General features: G+C 32.8%; 2 protein-coding genes across 6 annotated transcripts; both read right to left on the reverse strand.

Annotated features, from left to right (window-relative positions):
* Nucleotides 1-1,085: 1,085 nt before the first annotated feature.
* On the reverse strand, nucleotides 1,086-3,073 carry GRF6 (growth-regulating factor 6). Of its 2 annotated transcripts, none has more exons than XM_012221641.4 (4): nucleotides 2,643-3,073; nucleotides 2,054-2,555; nucleotides 1,368-1,870; nucleotides 1,086-1,263 (listed from the first exon to the last, which is right to left on the reverse strand). In XM_012221641.4, exons 1-4 carry the CDS (start codon nucleotides 2,827-2,829, stop codon nucleotides 1,256-1,258), a joined length of 1,200 nt encoding a protein of 399 aa, XP_012077031.1. In that variant the 5' UTR covers nucleotides 2,830-3,073; the 3' UTR covers nucleotides 1,086-1,255. The 2 variants fall into 2 exon arrangements, with proteins under 2 accessions (XP_012077031.1, XP_012077032.1); XM_012221642.4 differs by having other exon boundaries at nucleotides 1,368-1,864; nucleotides 2,643-3,071.
* Nucleotides 3,074-5,679: 2,606 nt separating this feature from the next.
* LOC105637951 (DENN (AEX-3) domain-containing protein) lies at nucleotides 5,680-15,558 on the reverse strand. 4 transcript variants are annotated; one of them, XM_089725390.1, is made up of 19 exons: nucleotides 15,185-15,556; nucleotides 14,070-14,395; nucleotides 13,567-13,755; nucleotides 13,385-13,468; nucleotides 13,016-13,075; nucleotides 12,512-12,556; nucleotides 12,212-12,411; nucleotides 11,667-12,137; nucleotides 10,737-10,863; nucleotides 10,443-10,640; nucleotides 10,216-10,305; nucleotides 9,665-9,727; nucleotides 9,385-9,459; nucleotides 9,241-9,291; nucleotides 8,827-8,904; nucleotides 7,959-8,093; nucleotides 7,231-7,338; nucleotides 7,087-7,152; nucleotides 5,680-6,448 (listed from the first exon to the last, which is right to left on the reverse strand). In XM_089725390.1, the coding sequence occupies exons 2-19, from the start codon at nucleotides 14,379-14,381 to the stop codon at nucleotides 6,380-6,382; spliced, it is 2,421 nt and encodes an 806-aa protein (XP_089581516.1). In that variant the 5' UTR covers nucleotides 14,382-14,395; nucleotides 15,185-15,556; the 3' UTR covers nucleotides 5,680-6,379. The 4 variants fall into 4 exon arrangements, with proteins under 4 accessions (XP_089581516.1, XP_089581515.1, XP_089581518.1 ...); XM_089725389.1 differs by having other exon boundaries at nucleotides 14,070-14,398; XM_089725392.1 differs by lacking the exon at nucleotides 15,185-15,556 and having other exon boundaries at nucleotides 13,567-13,762; nucleotides 14,070-14,211.
* Between the last annotated feature and the right edge of the window lie 4,002 nt (nucleotides 15,559-19,560).

The raw sequence follows: 19,560 nt of genomic DNA on the forward strand, positions 1-19,560 counted from the left end.
TTCCTTACTGGCTACTGATTCAGTGTGAAAGCCTTTCAAGTCAAGTCTCCAACACTTTTCTTTTCTTTTCTTTTTTTTTTTTTTCTTTCCTGAATTTTCTGATGCAACCAGACCCACGCTCACCCCACCAGAACCTTCAGAACAGATACAGACTAATGCTCTGTTTGCCATGGCCTTTACCTGACCTGACCTCACCCTGACCACCCCTGGTTCTCTGGCTCCATTTCTTTCTATTACTGAAATGCCCTTGTTAGTTTTTTTTTTTTTCCACTTTTACTATACTAGACTGTCCACTTGGAGTTTTTATTCAACAGGAAATATTACATTTTACGCATGGTTCCCAATCTTTGGAAATTTAAAAGCATCCCATCTAAATTATTAATATAGACTTAATTCGTTTTTTGAACCTCAAGTTGGCTCAATTGGAAAAAAAAGAAAAAAAAAATGTTTTTCATCATATTCAATTTTTAGGACCAACATGAGATAATTCTTGAATATATTAACCAAATATGGGAAACACACACTCTCATTCCAATTGAAACTCATCTTGAAAAATATCTTAATCATCCATATAAAAGAAAAATCACACTTCATTTTTCTCTTTCACGTTAGTATATTCTTTATGATTTACGAGTCTCTGGTATCAAATGAAGAAGAGTGGAGAAAATTTGCAGCAAAAAACAAATTAAGTTCGACAAAACCCCAATTATCAAAACCTTGTTCGAAACAAAAGTGTTGCACATTAGGTTAAAAAGGCCACCATTTCTAATTTTGACAATGGCAATAATTGTATGAAGACAGGGTCTACTACTACTACTACTACTACTACTACTACTAGTAACTCAGGTTGATAGGCGTTGGACTGTTGGGTGAACTGAGAAATGGCAAGGTAACAAATTATGGGAACATTAGGTCCCTCAACTATTAACTACTTGTAGATGCATGTATTTGAATTTAAAGCATTCAAACATAACCCTACTTCGGCTACCAGTAAAACATATTTGGCCGAGTCTTTAAATCTTTATTTATGAACTCTAAAGTGAAGTAGGGAATCAACAAAAAAAAAAAAAAAAAAAAAAAAAAAGTAAAAGACATTGGATACTTCCTTCATTAAACATACACATGATTCAATCCCAACCATAAAAAAATAATAAAAATTAAAAATTAGGCGGTTCTTAAACGCTAACAAAAAGCAGCTACCCCACCAAGTAAGGACATTCTTGGCCGTCGACAGAGAAAACCCACATCTACAAAATCAACCATCTGCCAAAATAATAAAACGTGTTCGTGAATAAGAACGATTGGGTCTTGAATAAAAGAAAATTTTATTAATTTCCTTTTTTTGAAAAGGAAAGAAAGACAATTACCATTATGGGTTCTTGAATTGAAGATGGGGAAATCATGTGAAGAGGGAATGGAGATTGAAAGCCTGGTTGTTGATACTGATGTGCTATTTGGCGATTTATCGTCCAAATCAAGCCACGAATCTTTGTTCTTTGGTGGCCATTCATCAAAGAAACGATGAACAGTTTTTTGGGGTTGTTCTTCTCTTTCAACTTTCATAGGTGGTTGGCATTTCATTTCATTTCCGAGAAGATAACTTCGTTGATGATACATCTTTTGTTGCTTTGGAGTACTATCATGATCACTTAAGCTATGAAGCTGCAAGTAAGAATACTCATTGTTCAAGCTAGACAAACCCCTCTGGTTTGAAGAAGAAGTCGAGGAAGAATTCATTGTAAGTGGAGTAAATTGCCAAGCATCATCTAAAGAAGAACCGCCAGATAAGCTTCTCATAGAACCAGAAGGTTCTGATGAGAAAAAAGCATGCTCATCAACTTCTTCTTTCATCCCATAAGCTTTCCTGTTTCTTATTTTAAACAGGAAAAAATGGAAAATTAAACCAAATTCAACAAATCAAGATTCAAGAAAGCAAAAAATAAATAAAGAAAGAAAGAAAAACAAATATGACCGTTTTCAATCAAGATTCAAATTCAAGAAAGCAACCAGAAAATACAAAGAAATCGAAATGTCAGTTTCTTTTTTCAAAAACCTGTAGTCTGCTGTATTAGTCAAAGAACCAGAACCAGGAGCAGAGTCCAAAAGCAAAGGAGTAGAGTTGTCTTGGTGTGAAAGACCAATGTTTCCAGGAGGTCTTGAAGAAGAAGACAAAAACTGATGGTTATTAAGATGGGCATGGTAGGGAGCAGAATAGTGCAGGTGATGATTTTGGTGGTGGGTCTCAGATGACAATAAAGAAAGAGAATGAGAAGGAAGTGGGGTATTTCCAAGTAGAGTAGTAGTAGAAGAGTGATTTTTGTTGATTGATGAGATAGTTTGTGTTGTTATTGATGGGTTTGCTGTCACTGTTTGGGTTGGGACTTCCACAGGCTTTCTTGAACGATTTTTGCCTCTGTGCATGTGTCTTTCACAGTATTTGGAATCTGGGTATGCTTCTTTTGAGCATCTCCATTTCTTTCCATCTGTTCTTCTACACCTTCCTGGCTCTGGGTCTATTTTTCTCCCCAAACCCATTTGAAAACAGCTCCAGCCAACTACAAAAATTCAAAATAAAAAACATTAAAATAAATATCTTGGCATTGGAGTTATAAATTGAAGTCGTCTTAATTAAGCTTAATTACTATGTGAAGGTTGGCGAGGAAAAAGCTTTGAAGAAAGTGGAGAGTCCAAGCAGCTTCTTTTAATGGTGAAAAGAAGATCGGACGGAATGGGAATGCCCGAGACCATATATTTAAATATTAAAGCTTGATGTTCAAGCTCTTGCCATTGAGAAGCAGTGAATGGAAACTTGGCTGTTTCACTCATCATCTCCGAAATTCAAGAAAAATGAAAGAGTGGTCTCCTCCTCCTCCTCCTCCTTCTTCTTCTTCTTCTTCTTCTTCTTAAGAAAGAACAGTGAAGTGGAAGAGAGACAGTTGCAGGAAAGAACAGGGAAAGCAGGTGGTGTGTGAATGTGTGGGTTATGAATTGTTATTATTACTACTAGAGAGAGGAAGAGTAGAGTAGGTATATTTATTTCAGGGACCATTGGCCTGCAGAATCTTCTGTACATGGATAAAACTAATGGTTCTGATTATAATGCTGACACCTCTCTTTTTCTCTCTCTGCTTATATTATGACTGCACCTCTCTGTTGCTTCTGGTGCTGCAGCTAAGCTGCCTGTGTGGCAGCTCTTGTCTCTGACAACTCTACGGAAATCCATAAACTAAAGCGAAGAGTGCATTAAAAAGACTGTAAAAAACAAAAGAGAGAAAGTTTTTTCTTTTTCTTTTTCTTTTCTCTTTCTTTTTTATTTTTTATTTTTTCCCAACAAAAAAAAAAAAAAAAAATCATCTTGACAAGAGACTATTATAAGAGTTGTTGGTCTCTGAAGCCAATGCCTGCCTGCCTTCCTGCTCTGAGAAGATTGTACGGGTTTGAGCTTTTACTGCTACTAACTCTTTTACTTTTTCTGTGTCTTTACCTCTGTAGTCTCCACTTACTACTAGACCTTTTTCGATTTGGGAAATTGAGTAAATAAAATTTCCAGGTAGCTGCTGCTCTTTTAGGTGAGGTTCTTATACACCCTTTTACTCTTTCTTAATCAGTTTCCTCCTTTTTCTTTAATCCAGGTTTTGAAACATAAATTTTTATGTCTGTTTTCCTTTGCTTGTCTTTTTTTAAACAAGCTAAGTTCTTAACAACTGACACTATTTTGTTTCCTTTTTGGTTTGAGTCTTTGCTTAATCACTTGAAAAGAAGGATTTCTTGGAGGGTATTTGAATTAAAAATAGGAGTAGAAAATTGGAGGAAATTGAATTTTAGTTGGGGTTGCATGCATTAAATTCCCTGGAACTATTCTTGTATTGTAAGTTTGGCAGAGAGTAGTGCGCTATTGTTATATCCCCTGGCAGACTCAAACACATGCAAACAGCCCCTTTTTTGGTACAAAAGCCCCACTTGAAACAGAACATCTCCTCTTGATTAAATTCCCTTTTCAAATTTCCATACCCATCTTTTGGCCCAACATTATTTCACTGCATTCTCAGATATAACATTTGACTCCAGTGGGTCATATCTTTTCTTTTCTATATTCAGAATTTTTCTTTTTTTGTTTTTTACCTCTGGTAATTAAATTAAACACGTTTAACATTTCTCTCTCTTTACAATATTGTGGTTCCCATTTCAAGTTTCACGGTAAAAAACATAGCACGAGCTTCAGGATTCACTATCAGTTCAAAATCTTGATAGAAATTGTAATTTTCTTCCTCACAGTTCTGAGTCTGGATGTTTCTTGTCAAAGAAAATTTCAAAGCTCAAGAATTTCCTCCAGAAGGGGCCACAAAATCCTGTTTCATATACAGTTTGCGTCCAAAGCATGAAACTGTTAAAAATGAATGGTTATTTAGTTTTAATCTGCTACATAAAAAGCATAGTAAATTCCTCAATTCCAGGCATCAAATTGGAAAATATAGTTGCACCAATAGAACCCCTTCTTCAAAGTCTTTAAAGGCTTTTTTTTTTTTTTTTTTCATTCACATCTCATAGATAAATCACCATCTTTGATCTAGAATATTTAACGTTTAAGTGAAACTGTCCTCACAGTTTTCTATTTATGTACATTTTCTATTTACTAACACATTACATTTATATAATTTAAATCTCATAATTTCTTGATAGATTTCATATGCATGTGATATACATTAAATATATGATTGAATAATTGGTTCTAGTCACATTGAGTTGTGAATTTCACAAGATCTAACATTAGTTTTTAAATTTAGAAATTTTTTATTCTATTCTTAAACCATTTAAAAATAAGTGCACGAAATATTCCATATTTATAAGTTTTAACCATCAAATCAAATCAAAATATAGTTAAGTAGCTGTAGCTTGTTGATAGGGAACAATCCAGTTATGGTTAATTTGTGACTTCAAAACCAAAGAACAGAGCACTACCCAAAGGCCATAGTTTGCACCACCCAAAGGCCATAGATTGCACCATCAAATTATGGAATATTACTGTCGTCACACGTGCCTCTGAGGCAGTGGTCCACACGCATGAGCTAACAAAGATAGACCGAGTAGCTATTTTAGTGAAGCAACCAAACTAGTACCTTATAAAATTGCAGTTCCAAATTTCTACTCTTGGGCCACAGCCATTTTATTTTTATTGCATCTAATGGAATAGGAAATCAAATCTAATTCTGCATTTCATTTTTCATTAGCATAGCTTCAATGATCAGAAATTAAAAATGGACGGGAAATTGGTAAAAATAAAGATTCTTGAGTAGGTCAAAGTTAATAATAATCAAACACATGCCATTGGTTGCTTCACTAAAATAGCGTGTAGTCTTGTAGTTTATATAGAAGAAAACAATTCAAATGCTAAAAAATAAATTTCCTAATCGTTTCAAATTTAATCTTATGAAAAATAATTTCAAAAATCGTGCAGATTTATAAATTTTATCTGCATCAAAAATTAAAAGTTACAAAGGAAAATAAACCAAGGGAAAAAATATAATCTAATAAAACAAAAATTTAAGTTCATTTTTAGTTTCATATATCTTCGTTAAATAAATTATTAATTTACAGTAATGTTTACAAATATTTAATTTTTTTTAGTAATTCTTCATTCTAGTCCTCCATCCATTCTCACAGCCTAATATTATAACCAAATAAAGAAATAAAATCAAGATTCTTTTTGTTTATTCCACTTGATTCCATGTAGACTTACCCGAGCATAAAAGTTAAGATAACATCAAGAATTCAAAATCCAGTCCTGTTCATAAAAATTATAAAAAAAAAAAAAAAAAAAAAAAAAAAAAAAAAAAAAGAAAGAAAAAAGAAAAGAAAAAAGAAAAGAAATTCAGTCAACCCATCCTTTAAAATTTTCCGATACACCAATTGAAAAAAAAAAAAAAGAAAAAACAAAAAGAGTTTGCTGAATAATCCAACCAAAAATATGATGTTTCACCATGCCAAGCATCAGGTGACAGGTGGGATCATTTCATATTTCATTCTCTCATATCTACAGTCGAAAAGGGCATAGCCACCGAAAGCACCTCTTCCCATTAAGAAAAATGTTAACTGCTATAAATTACTGGTCATATCATATATAAGCATTACACCACTTTTTTTTATCCCCTCTCCTATTACTGTACCCCCTTGTGGTTGTGGTCCGTCACGGGAAGGCACTTTCTCCCCAACCCTTTTAGGGAGCTTTTTGAAACCGGGCATGCATGCCCTGAGGCTCCTGAAATAGTGTGACTTTTACCAAACGGGAATAGGAACAACATTATACATGCTGAACTTACGTTCATGTGCCAACAGCTTAATAATATAATAACTAAAGGCACTATTCCTTGAACAGCGGGCGTTATTCCTTCTGGAAAAAGGAAAGAACGAGATCTGTATGTACAGAGAAGAGCTGTGTGTCCACAAAGAGCTGCACACCACAATCAGGAAAAATTTTTAAGTACAGCTTCAGATTCAGATGTCTTCCACAGTTGAGATAGTACTAAAAATAAAGTACTGATGACAGATACTTTCAATTAGGGTAAAAGGTTAAACTACCAAAAAAACCTTATTTATCGCGGTAATTAAGAAAACAATTAAACACCTAAATTATAACAAAGTATTCTATAATTTATTTAAATTTAATCTCAACAATTTTCTCTCCATTATTCTACCACTAAAATTAAGAGAGAACAAGAGGGAGATGATAAGATGGGTTTTAAAAAATTGTTGAAAATAGCTAATGTATCTAATAGAGAAAAGGATAAAATTGGAAAAAATAATTAATGCTCCTTAATCTTCTTGAAGCAACAGATAATTTTGAATAAAATCACTTTTTTTTTTTTTTTTATAATAACAACAAATAGAAGTGGATAACTGTGGATAAAATTACATCTTAAAAACAACAAATAGAAGTGGAAGGAGGGAGTAATTTCCCAAAAAGCCATCAAGCATGATGGGGTTGATGGAAAAGAATAAGGTAATCATCAATTTGTAGCTAAATCATACCAATTTACCATCATTAACCTTCCAAAGGATAAAAAAAGGAAGAGAATTGAAGGAAAGAACCTTCATGAATGGTCGATCACGATTAGGAAAAGAGTCTATGAAACTTTCCTTTAAGAGCAATGATACCTACAGGAAAAAATGAATGCAGTATGAGGTTTATAGCTCTATATCTGCCGCTAGCATTCTAAATGGGAAGACACAAACCTTGTCATTATTGGATTGCACATTTGTAATCGTATGCGAGCGTAAGTTAGAGCAGAGCGAATCCAAGTAAGATCTTAAGACTGCTAGAAAATCCTTGGCAGCTTCAACCTGGCAGTGATTATAATGCATATGAAATATGATCAGTCAACCATCAAAAACACCTAATCAGTTCATAAATAGCCAACAAACTCAAGAAGAATATGAGACAAGTAACGGTTCACAGAAAAAGTGTTGCCAAAGCACTAATTAACACTGATGGCATGTCAGAACACAAGACTTGAACCAAGACAGAATAATTAGATCCATATTCTCAGAGGTGGAAGTTATTCTAATCGGACAAATTAATGTGATCAGGTTACGTCCATGGAATCGATACTTCAAGTGGAAACTGGCAACAATCTGATCTTATACATAAATTATTGACTATCACAAATCTATTTGCTTGCCGGTAGTTAGGTCCAAAAATTTCACTTTTTTAAGTACCAACTCCCCAATCAAGTCCAGTGTGAAATGCAATCATGCACCAAAATATACCGTTGAATATTTACTTCCTATACTAAGATTATCGAATTTTCCTATTCAAGGATTATAAACTTGTATATGCTTCTTTGTATAGATTATACAAGAGTAATTTCTCTCTTAAAATCATCTAAAATCAAAAGATACAATAACATATTAGGTAGGCAGATGTATTATGAAGAAGAGAATAATTAAGCAGAACAGCTTACCTGTACATCTGTACACTCATAAACGGGCCTTTTCCTTGCCAAATAACTTTCTCCCACAAGCTTTGCATGATAAGGACTCAAGGAAGAAAACAACTCCTTGTGTTTAGGCAGTTGTGGCACTGTTGGTGACTTTGTCTATCAGAAAAGTTAGAAATATTAAAAAACTTGGCTCATAATGTAAACTGCACAAAGCATTAAAATGAAGGGTCCACAGTCAGCAGACCAATTAACAAAAGTATGCTAAAAACAGACAAGCTATTGTTTGAAATTTTCTCATTTGTTGTTAGGACCCTGGGAACACATTTTCCAAATAAGTTTTTAGCATGTTAGGCAAGCTCTATAGAATGGCGGAAGACCTGCGACATTATACAAGAGTGAACATTGTGGCCAAATGTCCAATATATTCACAAGATTGATGTTGCAGAAATAAGAATGTAAAGATTGATGCTTGTTCTCACAAGATTGAAAATGACCACATCATCCGACAAAAGGTGCAAGTAGCACAGGTTGCAAATAAGACTAGAGGACAGTTGATGGTTTGGTCATGTTATATGTAGACCCCCATACATTCTTGCAACATATTGATGGTAGAGGGGGCTAAAGGGTGAAAAGGTAGGCCTAGAATCACATGGAAGTTATTTATCTCAAAAGATCTACCACTTCTTGACATTAGTGTGGGACTTAGCAATGGATAAAACATAATGGAAGCAAACAATAGCTGGCTCCATCTAGTTTAAGATTAAGGCTTAGTTGTATTTTTGTTGTAATCCTTAAGCATGCTTGGCAACAAAATGCCTGATCACAGGACTAATAATAATTAAGTCATGAAAGTTACACAATTCCAATTGTTATAAATTAAAATTCAAACCTGGTTCTTGTTAGCATCAACCAGAATGGCATTGGTTAACTTTGACTGTACTTCACTTGTTTTGTTCTTTACACCAACCTAAACATGAATATAAAAATTGCCAGCCAAATAAAGCTAGTCAATACAAGATACTAACTCAAAAAAGTACGAATATGGTAACTGGTGTGAAAATCAAAACTCCATCCTTACATTTGATTAACTCTAAAGGTAAAACTCCTATTGACTTTCTAGAAACTAAACTTGAGAACAATAGAACTAAGCCAAAAAGAAGCAATTTGCAATAAGTTTAATCCAACGACAGTGACTACATAAAAAAAATGCTGAATACAATAAGAAGTTGGCAGTGCATCCACATCCTACATATCCAGTCCCAGCAATCCAAAAACTTATAGGAGCCTGGAAACCAATACTCACTATGTAAGGAACCGGTGCATCCAAAAATTCCAGCATATCGTCTGGTAATACCTGGAGATTTATGCAAATAATTAACAAAAGCAAAAAATTCTAAGACCATAAGAATCACTAAACAGAATTGGGCAGACCACAGTGAAATCATACCGGCATCAATAGGCTTTGCCATTGATAGGGACGGATTAAAGGGACAATTGATAATACCAAAGCAGATAAGATTCCCTGTGTAACACATTAAAAACCAATTTATATTAGGAGTCCAAATTATTGTTACTACAAAGATTCAATAAATCCAAATGATTCAAAGAATGGTCCAATTTGGCACTTATTGCTCAAGTAAACTGTGATTTTCAGTAGCAATATGAAACCATGCATGAGAGTATTAAACTTGCCATGAGGCATGATAGAACATGATAGAAACTCATACCAAATTAGAACAAACAACCACAATCTGCTTCTCCAGAAGTGCTCCAGCAAACAATGTTAACACCTGCAAGCAAGGAGAATTAAATAAATAAACAATGGTTTCCCTTGTAAAACCTCTAATATGGCAATACAATAAACATAAGCATTTGGATCACTATACACCAAAAGATGAACCAAGTAGAACCAATGTTAACATACAAAATAAAGAAAGATCAATATCATTAATGATCAACCAAAAGCCACGATGAAAGGAAGGGCATCCATGGTATGACAGTAATTTAATTGGTCAAAAAAATTGAAGCAACAGAATGCAACAAACATAAACAGGAGACTTCCAAATTCAATGGCTAGTCAGTTTGCAACCACTGGACAGAAGAATTTTAGTTGTTGTATATCTACAACTAGGATGAGTACAAAATCATTTACACAAGTTTCAAATGCAAACATGTTTCTCACAGGGACACAAGTTGAATCAAATTTACGCATTTCAAAACTACCAATGGCACAGAAACATAATAAACAACAATATCAATTTGAAATCCATGCACATACATTCTCTAGACGCAAGGATCCACATATGCATGCTACAGCCCATGTTGATAATGCAGTTGCCTCCTCCTCTGCCAAGAGTGCACTATGTGCCTGATAAACAAAACAACATCATGCACTATATCTGAAAAGGAACAAATATAAGAAGATTGGCATTTATAATTAAAGAAAAAGTCACCAGACATGTAATGGAAAGAGCCTAAGAGTCCACAAGCTCTCACTGAATATACCTCTGCAAATTCCAGACTTGTACTGCATGATCTCAAATCAATTGTTGAGCCAGCAATATGTAATACTGTTTTATCTGGTCTATGATATTCCAAAGGATGAAGATGCTCCAAAGGATGAAATCTAAGCGTTGAACCCCTAGAAGGGCATTGTAACTGGTAATACTTGCATATTATCTGCAATGATCCATAGTTGTTTTCCTGGAAAATTAACAAAATTTTAGAAGCGGTCAGAGTTACCCCTAGCGATGTTTTAAACATGTGCAGAATTACCACTATGGCACAACATATTCAAACCTTAGCCCATTCAAGAATATCCATGTAATCATTAGAATCTTCTTGGCCAGAAAAGGATGCCTCATCTGTCTCTGTATCATCAGCATCACTCCTAAAGTTCCGATCTTCGCTAGGAGAACCCTGGAAACTGAGAAAGAAATTCCATTAGGCAGCTTAGGACTGAATAAGCCACCGCCACTCACATTCACTTAGTGTGTACAAGTACAATGGGATATGAGCAAACACCATGTTAAAACAGAGATACCTCATTGTACTTGTGTACTGTTGGTTTGGGGGGGGGGGGGGGTGACAAAACTAAGCAAATAAAGGCGAGCCTATGTGCAATCATGAGTTCAACCAGAAGAAATAGAACTGCTCTGGATATTAGAACCAAATTCCCTCAGCTTAAATTCTTTTTATGTTCAAATCAGCAACATTTAATGATGCGTGTCATCATTAGAGGAGGTAAGTATGCATAAACAACTTCCTATGAGCATTAAACAAAAGTAGAAAAAATCCTATTTGATGAGATGATGCATCCAAGATAAAAAGGTTAAATAATATATGCATAGATGGAAATAATATCTCAGCAACGTGCAGAAAAAGTTTCCAACTTAGCCTTCAGCCGCTCTCCATTCACCTTAAAGTTATTAAATAACCAGTAATATTCTCAAGAATCTACTAAACCCTTCAGCAAATAGGACACAGGAAAAAAGCTTAAGTTGATGGATTCATAGCCTTAGGCTCCTCAGCAGTTCCCTGTTATTTTCACACATCAATTCAGAGGAAACATGAACTCTCAACCTGCTATTTTTCCCATTCGAAACTTCATTGACCACAAGTAAATTTTAAAATAAATTTAAGAAAGTCATTGGAACGACAACATGCATAAGGATATTAAATGCATTTTTGATATCCATGCATTAAACGTCAAAGAACAAAAATGCATACCTGGAGGAAGAATCTGAACTTTCATACTGATAATAGCGCAGGAGAGGCAGAACAGCATTTGGTAAACGTTTTTCTTCTGCTTGTTTGTTAGATAAATCATCAACATCAGTGTCACAATCTTCGAGGTTTCCACCACCAGATTCTCCTTTGTTGAAGACTATCTCTGTTTCAGAATCATCTGGAACAATATTATCGTCAACATCTTTCTTCGACAAGTGAATCTGCCCCTCAGGAATCTGATGCTCCAAGTGACTCCTGTCATCAGCAACACCCCCAAATGTAGAATCCGTTAAACTTGATTGGAAATTTTCTGATTTTCCATCCATTTTTTCCTCTGCAGCTCCATGACTTGGTAATATGCCATCTAAATTGTTCCCAAAACCTTCTTTTTCGCTGTAATCCTCCAATGATTGCAAGTTCAAAACACCAATATCTTTTGTTAACCTTTCCAACCTTTCCTCCGTGAAGATGCTACCCAAAAAAAAAGGTGAAATGTCAAACAAAAGATCATATGACAAAAATCAGTTCATATATTAGATGCCAACCTGTTTAATACACCAAAATGCAATTCGAAGAATGGAAGCCTTGAAAGAATGCAGTAACATCTGCGAGTCGTTAGTACATGACGACTCAAAGATGAGCAGGAAGAGCGCTTATCTGAAATCATGGAGAGCAATCCAGAGGGTTTTTGCACAATTTCATCAACTAACACACAGCAACCATACAATGTAGAATCGTCAGCAACCTGAGAAACAAATATCAGATGTTCAGAAATAAATTCAAGAAAGAGGTCTTGTTAATTGCATTTTCATCCAGAAGAAAGTGGCGTAGTATTTGAATGTTACCTGTAATCGAAATACGAAAGACAGGTCACTTTTTTTAAGGTGCTCCTGCAAACAATGCACCACAATTGAGATTTAATTAAGTAAACTGACATGCATATTTGGAATCATATATAGGGAACATTAGCATAAGCTTTCTAACACATTTGCAGGAGTAGGTTTTTCGTACTTTGGACATAATAGAGACACGTGATCAAAATGCAAAAGAAAATGGTCCATGATAAAGCTAAATGACAAAGAGGACATTTTGTAACCAATCCGTGCAGTTGAAATGCAGTGTTCTAAAAATTAAACTTAAACATTGCACTTAATTAATGGAAAATATAGCACAAACTCCAATGGGAAGGGAAAGTCATCAATTTGCTCTCAGCTATCTGGTACTTACTGAGACTAGGTATTTTAGTTAAGAATTAATAACATGTTTAATAATTAAGGTTGAAGGAAGTCATATGAGAAACAAACCATCAGATAGTATGAGAATCCCACATTACATTGTAGCTGAAATACCTGCCCAAGAAGAATTTCATTTAACTCGCTCATTGAAGGAGTTCTCTCAACTGCATGAACCTAAATCACAATGACCAGAATTTAGAAACACCTCCATCTAAGAGCAAATTGATGTTAATGAATATGTAAAGAGAGCAAAAAATAAAATGCTCTTGATTCAAAGAAAACAAAATAATGTCTCCAAACTATTTATAGTGAATCTGAAAAACAGCAGCACAGTTGAAGGCATAACAAGTTACCAGGCATAACAATGTTATTAGAATAAACACCCTGCCAAATAAAATATGCTGACTGATTGTTCAATACAAATGAGAGGCACAAAACCTAGTAAGCAGGAAGCAAAATGATTAACTAATATGCATATCCAACCTCCAGGCCTCCAGGGAAGCAAAATGATAGGAGATCCTTATACTTAAGTGGCAATTGTTTGTCCGGAGGATAAACAAACAAGACCTGGAAATAAATGATAAACAATGTTAGAAAAAAAATTAGCCATTTCCAGACATAAATATATTAACACTTAGTTGAGGACTTTCGACAAAAGTCCACACCTGAGGCTCAAGAATGGGTTCTACACGAGACTGATTCTGAGAACCAAGTGAACTTTGCAATCTTCCAGAAACTTCAGACTTTCGAGCAACATATTGCCTGTGAAGTGTCTGAAGATCACAATTAGGATGAAGTCCAACAACTACCATGCTCTCAAAAAGCCTCAATGGCTCCTTTAAAGACCTATGATCCTGCACACTTGAATAACAAAGATGTTATGAAAACAGTATAAAACAAAAATTCAGGATTGTTCAATAATTACAGAATTTCATTATGATAAAAGAACATAAACTAATTTAAATTTTAACATAAAAAGTATGAACTTTGCTTCAAGACTTCAACTTATAACTTTAGCAATAGATGCACTGAGTGGCTTAAACAAGGCAGTAAGAGAGTCAATATATATCTCATTCCAAATTGGTTTAATGGATAACTGCTAAAATTGCTCATGCACACAGACGTAAATTAGACATGGATAGAAGCCCACTTCAACCAAAAAGCATACCAAGTATTGTAACTGAAAGTTTGCCCATTGACGTTTTTGGCTAGTTAGAACTTCCGGATTGTAAGTTACTCCTTTCACTTCAGGAGGAGGAGATGAGAAACCCTTTATCATTCTTGCAACTTGACGTTGTAGCTTCTGAAGGTGGCTATCACCACTATCATCTTTTGACGAAAACACCACAGAAGGCCGCGGTGAACGGGGAGCAGTGGCTGCAGCAGCTGCGGCTGCAACAGCTCTTGCAACATCTTCTGTGGTCTGCAAAAAAAGTGAAGCTTTCCAGCCAGGGCTACCAGTATCCTCATTTTTAGCCATACTGAAAAGCTCTTCTACTGTCACATCAAACAATACCCAAAAAAGAAAAAAGGTAAGTCAATGCTTAAAAATGTATTTTAATAGAGCAGCAACAAGAACTACTTAAGAAGCTCTAGACCATCGGATTGCATTCGTTTTATCTATATATCCACATCATGATAGAACACTAGCAAAGAAACAAATGCATTACGTCTTCTCACACTTTCTAACAATAAACCAAACAAAATAAATTGTTGAATAGATGGGCTAGTCTAGCTCTTTATGGCATAAACGGTATCACACTTCAGACGTCTTAAAGAATCACCAACTCACCTAGTCTTAATCGCAAAAAATAGTCAGCTCAAAACAAGAACTTATTATTTTCTCCAGTTATAAACATAGAAACTCATCAGCTCTTAGAAATTTACAGTTGAATCAAGCAGGTGGCAGACATTAATATTCTATAAGTTACTACCAACGTTCAGTTACTTCTGCCGCGCTTCGTCCGTTACCCGAGTTCTTAAAATTAAAAGCAGAAAAATAAATTTAAAAAAAAAAAAAAAAAAAAAAGCTTCTATGCTAAAAAAGTTTTAACAGCTATCTTCTTCCTATATCAGTTGACAAAAAAAAAAAAAAAAAAAAAAAAAAATCTTAATCAAGCACAAGCACCACATATTTCATATGAATTGATGTACAAAACAAATTATTTTAATCAAGCTGATGGCTGGTTAAGAGAAACAAAATACTTTTCAATCTCCAAAAAGTTAGCAGCAAAGAGGAAGAGAGATATTAAAAGGCGCAACAGGCTTAATTAAGAAACTCACCTTCACAGCAATTAATTAAGGGAAAGAAAACGAAAGAGATGTGGAGCAAGAGGCAAAAGATAGACAAAGAGTTGAGGTTCAGGCGGTCATATCAAAGAAAACTCAATATTGCCGCTCTCGTTGAAAACCCCCAAATAGAGAGAAAAAAGTATTACTATATGATAAAAGCTGATTAATGAAGTAATTACTGTTAATTATTACTAGGGAAAAACAATAAAAGAAAGCAGAAAGAGACGAAGTGTTGGCTTAGGCTCGTCCTGGTGGTAGTGGTGGTGGTGGTGGTGGTGGTGGTCGATGACGGTCAATTTCTTCTTCTTCTTCTAGTTTGGTTGATTTGTCGTTTGTTTGGTAAATGTACACGCTTTGATAAATTACAATTTAGACTAAAGAAATAAAAGGATTTTGTTTGGTAAATACGCATCCAATGTCCTCCTTTTTTTTCACCTAATTTTATTTTCTTTTTAGTAATAATTACATCATGTTCTTCATGTAATATTATTCATAAAATTAAAAAAATTTTTGCTTTTATACTATGTACGTATATATTATACATAGTAGCACGCTGTGCGCCACCTTGACAATTTTTTTCTGTTAGGCTATAACAATTTACAGCTTTATTTACTTTTCAGATTAAAATATATATTTACATATGTCTCAGTATCAACCTTATCACGTGCCGATCATATATAATCAATTTAGAGTCGATCTACATGCTAAATACATTTAAATAAGGTTTGAAGGGGTCAAATATTTTGGTTTTGTCACATTATAAATGCATTAAACCCTCAATATGAGATCATCACTTTACTGAAAAGCACTTACGCGAGTAAATCAATACAGAAACAAGAAAAAAAAAAATTTATTTGGAAATCGTAGAAAGCAATTGTTTTAATAAAATTTATTTTTGAATTCAAGAATTGTCATTTTAAGTGAAATTAAAAAATCAAAAAAAAAAGTTTCTTAAGAAAAATCACAAAAATGTGATAGTAATTTTAAATAGTTGAATTCTTTTAACACAATCAATTAATGAAAATTTAATTCTGTTTGTTTATATTTCCTCCATCCCATTTTGTTTGTATGATTTGACAAAACACGCATATTAAGAATTTAATCAACGCAAATTATTTTTCATATTTTTACCTTTAACTCATTAAAATATTAATAAAAATCACTCATTTAATGAACAGTTATAAATGTTATTATGAAAAAATAATTATTTAAAATTATTTGGCAACCTTTCAAATATTTTGATACATAAAAAAAGATGAATAACAAACAAACAAACAAAATTAGACGAATGGAGTAATAAACTAGCAATATTTTCATGAGCTATGCATGTTTAAAAAAATAAATACATTGTTGATAGATTTTTTTAGTCAAATTTTTTATATTATGCTATTAATAAATAATAAAATATATAGTTGTAATTTATTTTTAATTATGAGATCGAGAATTAATTAGTATCTAGATAACCCAAAGGGTTAATCTAATAGAAATCACGTTGGATAAACTTTCGGTGATTCTAAGTTCAATTATTAGAGGTGTCTAAGCAGTTAATTAACCATTGTTTGGGCTTAAACCTATCAATATTCATGGATTTATAACCTTGATGTGTATTAGAAATTTTCTCGGCCCATACCGAGGGGAGCGGCATTTACATGGACGCGAGAACAGAAACTACGCAAATAGGATATAAATAGATATTTAACGATATGGGTTAAAAAATGTGAAATCTATAGAAAAAAAAATAAAAGTGAAATGAAAGGCATTAAAATTTATTATTTTTATTTATTTTATAATTAATATAAAAAACTATCATTAAAATCCACTTTAAATAAGTAAAAGTTATATAGATTGTCATCTTATCATGTTATTAGTTCCGTAAAGCTATAATTAATTAATTATATTTAATATAATTTATATTTCTAAAAAAATGTATTTTAATATAATCTAATTAGATAAATAAATAATTATTCAATTTATTTTTAAATAATAAAAACAACAACCATTGTTTCATAAATTAAGCAAATTATTTATATCATTAAAACTATATAAAATTATTACTTAATATAGCTATCAAATTATCTAATATTGTATTAATCAATCATATTTAATACAATTTAATTCAATCAATGAACGATCATAAATTTATTTATTTTTGAATAAATACAAAGGTAAATAATTAAGACAATATATACGTCATTATTTGGAATCCGATATTGCATTCAAATAAATATATAGCAAATAATTAAATTACACATCTCAATTTTTTAAAATATTACATAGCAGCATGAGAAAATACTTGCTTTATATATGTATATATATTAATATTGATATAAAAAGTTTATTAAGTTAAATCCTTTTAATATATAAGTTTTTTACTAATTTAATTAATATCATTTAATGAAATAATTATTCTAATATGTAACTCACAGCATTATCCCACTTATAATTATATAATATGCTAAAAGATGATAGAGTTGCACTGTTCATGCAATCCCTCTCACTTTGAAAAATGATATATATATATAATTTATGTGAATTAACGACAAGCAAATGGTTGTATTCAGCTATATAAAAAAAAGGAGTAAGCACGCTTCAATATGTACCCGGTTCAATACGTGGATTATTAAAAATAAAATAGACTAAAATAGCAGCATTTTTCTTGATTAAGTAATGAAAAAAAAATGAAATTGATTTGTATTAATCATAGTATAGTCAACAGCATTTACACATGCCACATGTGTGGCTAGGCTTGGCCATATTACGGTTCCGGGAATCAGAACTGTCGGTTCGAACCGTAACTGGAACCGGGCCGAACCGGAACCAGAGAATTCCGGTTCGGTTCCGATTCCAAATTTTCTGGAACCGGAACTGACAGTTCCAGAGAACCGGACTGGAACCGCCGGTTCTCCGGCTGGTTAGAACAGCCGGTTCGAACCAGCGGTTCTAGCCAAACTGTCAGGATTTTTTTTTTTATTTTGTTGTGAAATTTCTTAATTATGTTAAAGTCTTTAAAAAAATAAATTTAATTGAAGTATTTTTAAATTTTTTAGGTTTATCTTTTAATTTTTTATGTTCAAATATTTTTTTTTAAACCGGTCTTCAAAATTTAAAATTATGTTCAAACTTTTTTAAACAAAAAATAAATTCAGTTGAAATTTTTTTTTAAAAAAAATAATTATGTTCAAGTCTTTAAAAAAAATAAATTTAATTGAAGTATTTTTTAATTTTTTAGGTGTATCTTTTAATTTTTTATGTTCAAATATATATATTTTTTAAAACCGGTCCTCAAAATTTAAAATTTAAAATTATACGATTCGCCAAAAAACTGATCAGAACCATCGGTTTGGTCACCGTACCAAAACCAGAATCGAAACCGAAACTTTTCGGTTCGTTTCCGTTTTCAATTTTTTTAGAACCGGAACCGCAGGTTCCTGAACCGTGGCCACCCCTGCGTGCGGCAAGGATTTGTGTATATAAATCATAAGTCTTCAGTCAAAGGACGTTAATAATGCTTTTCTGGGAGGGGACTTTTATTCATTTTAATTTTAAATAATAAAGAACTGTGTAGGGAAGTAGCCAGTAGGGGTGAATTAGCTTGAAGCGGGTGACAAAAGAGGACTGTCCCCCTGTCCTGTCCCTTCCTAATTCTGTTATAGGAGAGGGACCAAACCAATATGCGGTCCATCCATGTCTATTAGTAACATCAATTTTTTTTTTTTTTTTTATCATAGTTTTTAGCACATATACTATTCACCTCGTTAAACTTTTCGATTAATGTATTCATCTAACAAGAAAATCAATAGGTTATTTATCTGAATTTATAAATTAAATTTTAGATGAAAGAAAAAAAAATATTTCTAAAATAAATTCAACAAATTATATAATTTATTAGATAAAAGTAAAAAATTTTCCTCGTAAAATTATAAAATGATACTATAAAATAACTTTTCGATGATTTAACAATTAACTATTGTTATTACTTTTTAATTAGTTGGCTGAATAAAAAAATAAATTTAAATTCAGTATTTAAAATTCAATCCAAACAAACGGCTTTTAAATTTCATAAAATATTTATAACATTATTTTGGGACATCAAAAATTTATTTTCTTTTCCACACACATATATTTATACTCGAGTCAAATATGATTTAGATAAAAAAATTTCATCGGTGTTTTGACTATAGATTCTGAACATTTATCACATATTAGATTTGGATAAGTTATTTCATTAATAATTTCCAAAATTATGGCTCGACGAATTAGATTTTGTACCATTAGTACAAATTTCCTTGTGCAACGTGTTATGATATGATTTTTTATTTAGTTTTGAACAATGGGAAAATAGTTATGATCCCTTAGGCCTTATCGTT

Source organism: Jatropha curcas, chromosome 8 (genome assembly GCF_041381405.1).
Source record: "Jatropha curcas cultivar XTBG-Jc1 chromosome 8, XTBG_Jcur_1.0, whole genome shotgun sequence".
In the NCBI taxonomy this organism is placed as follows: Eukaryota; Viridiplantae; Streptophyta; class Magnoliopsida; order Malpighiales; family Euphorbiaceae; genus Jatropha; species Jatropha curcas.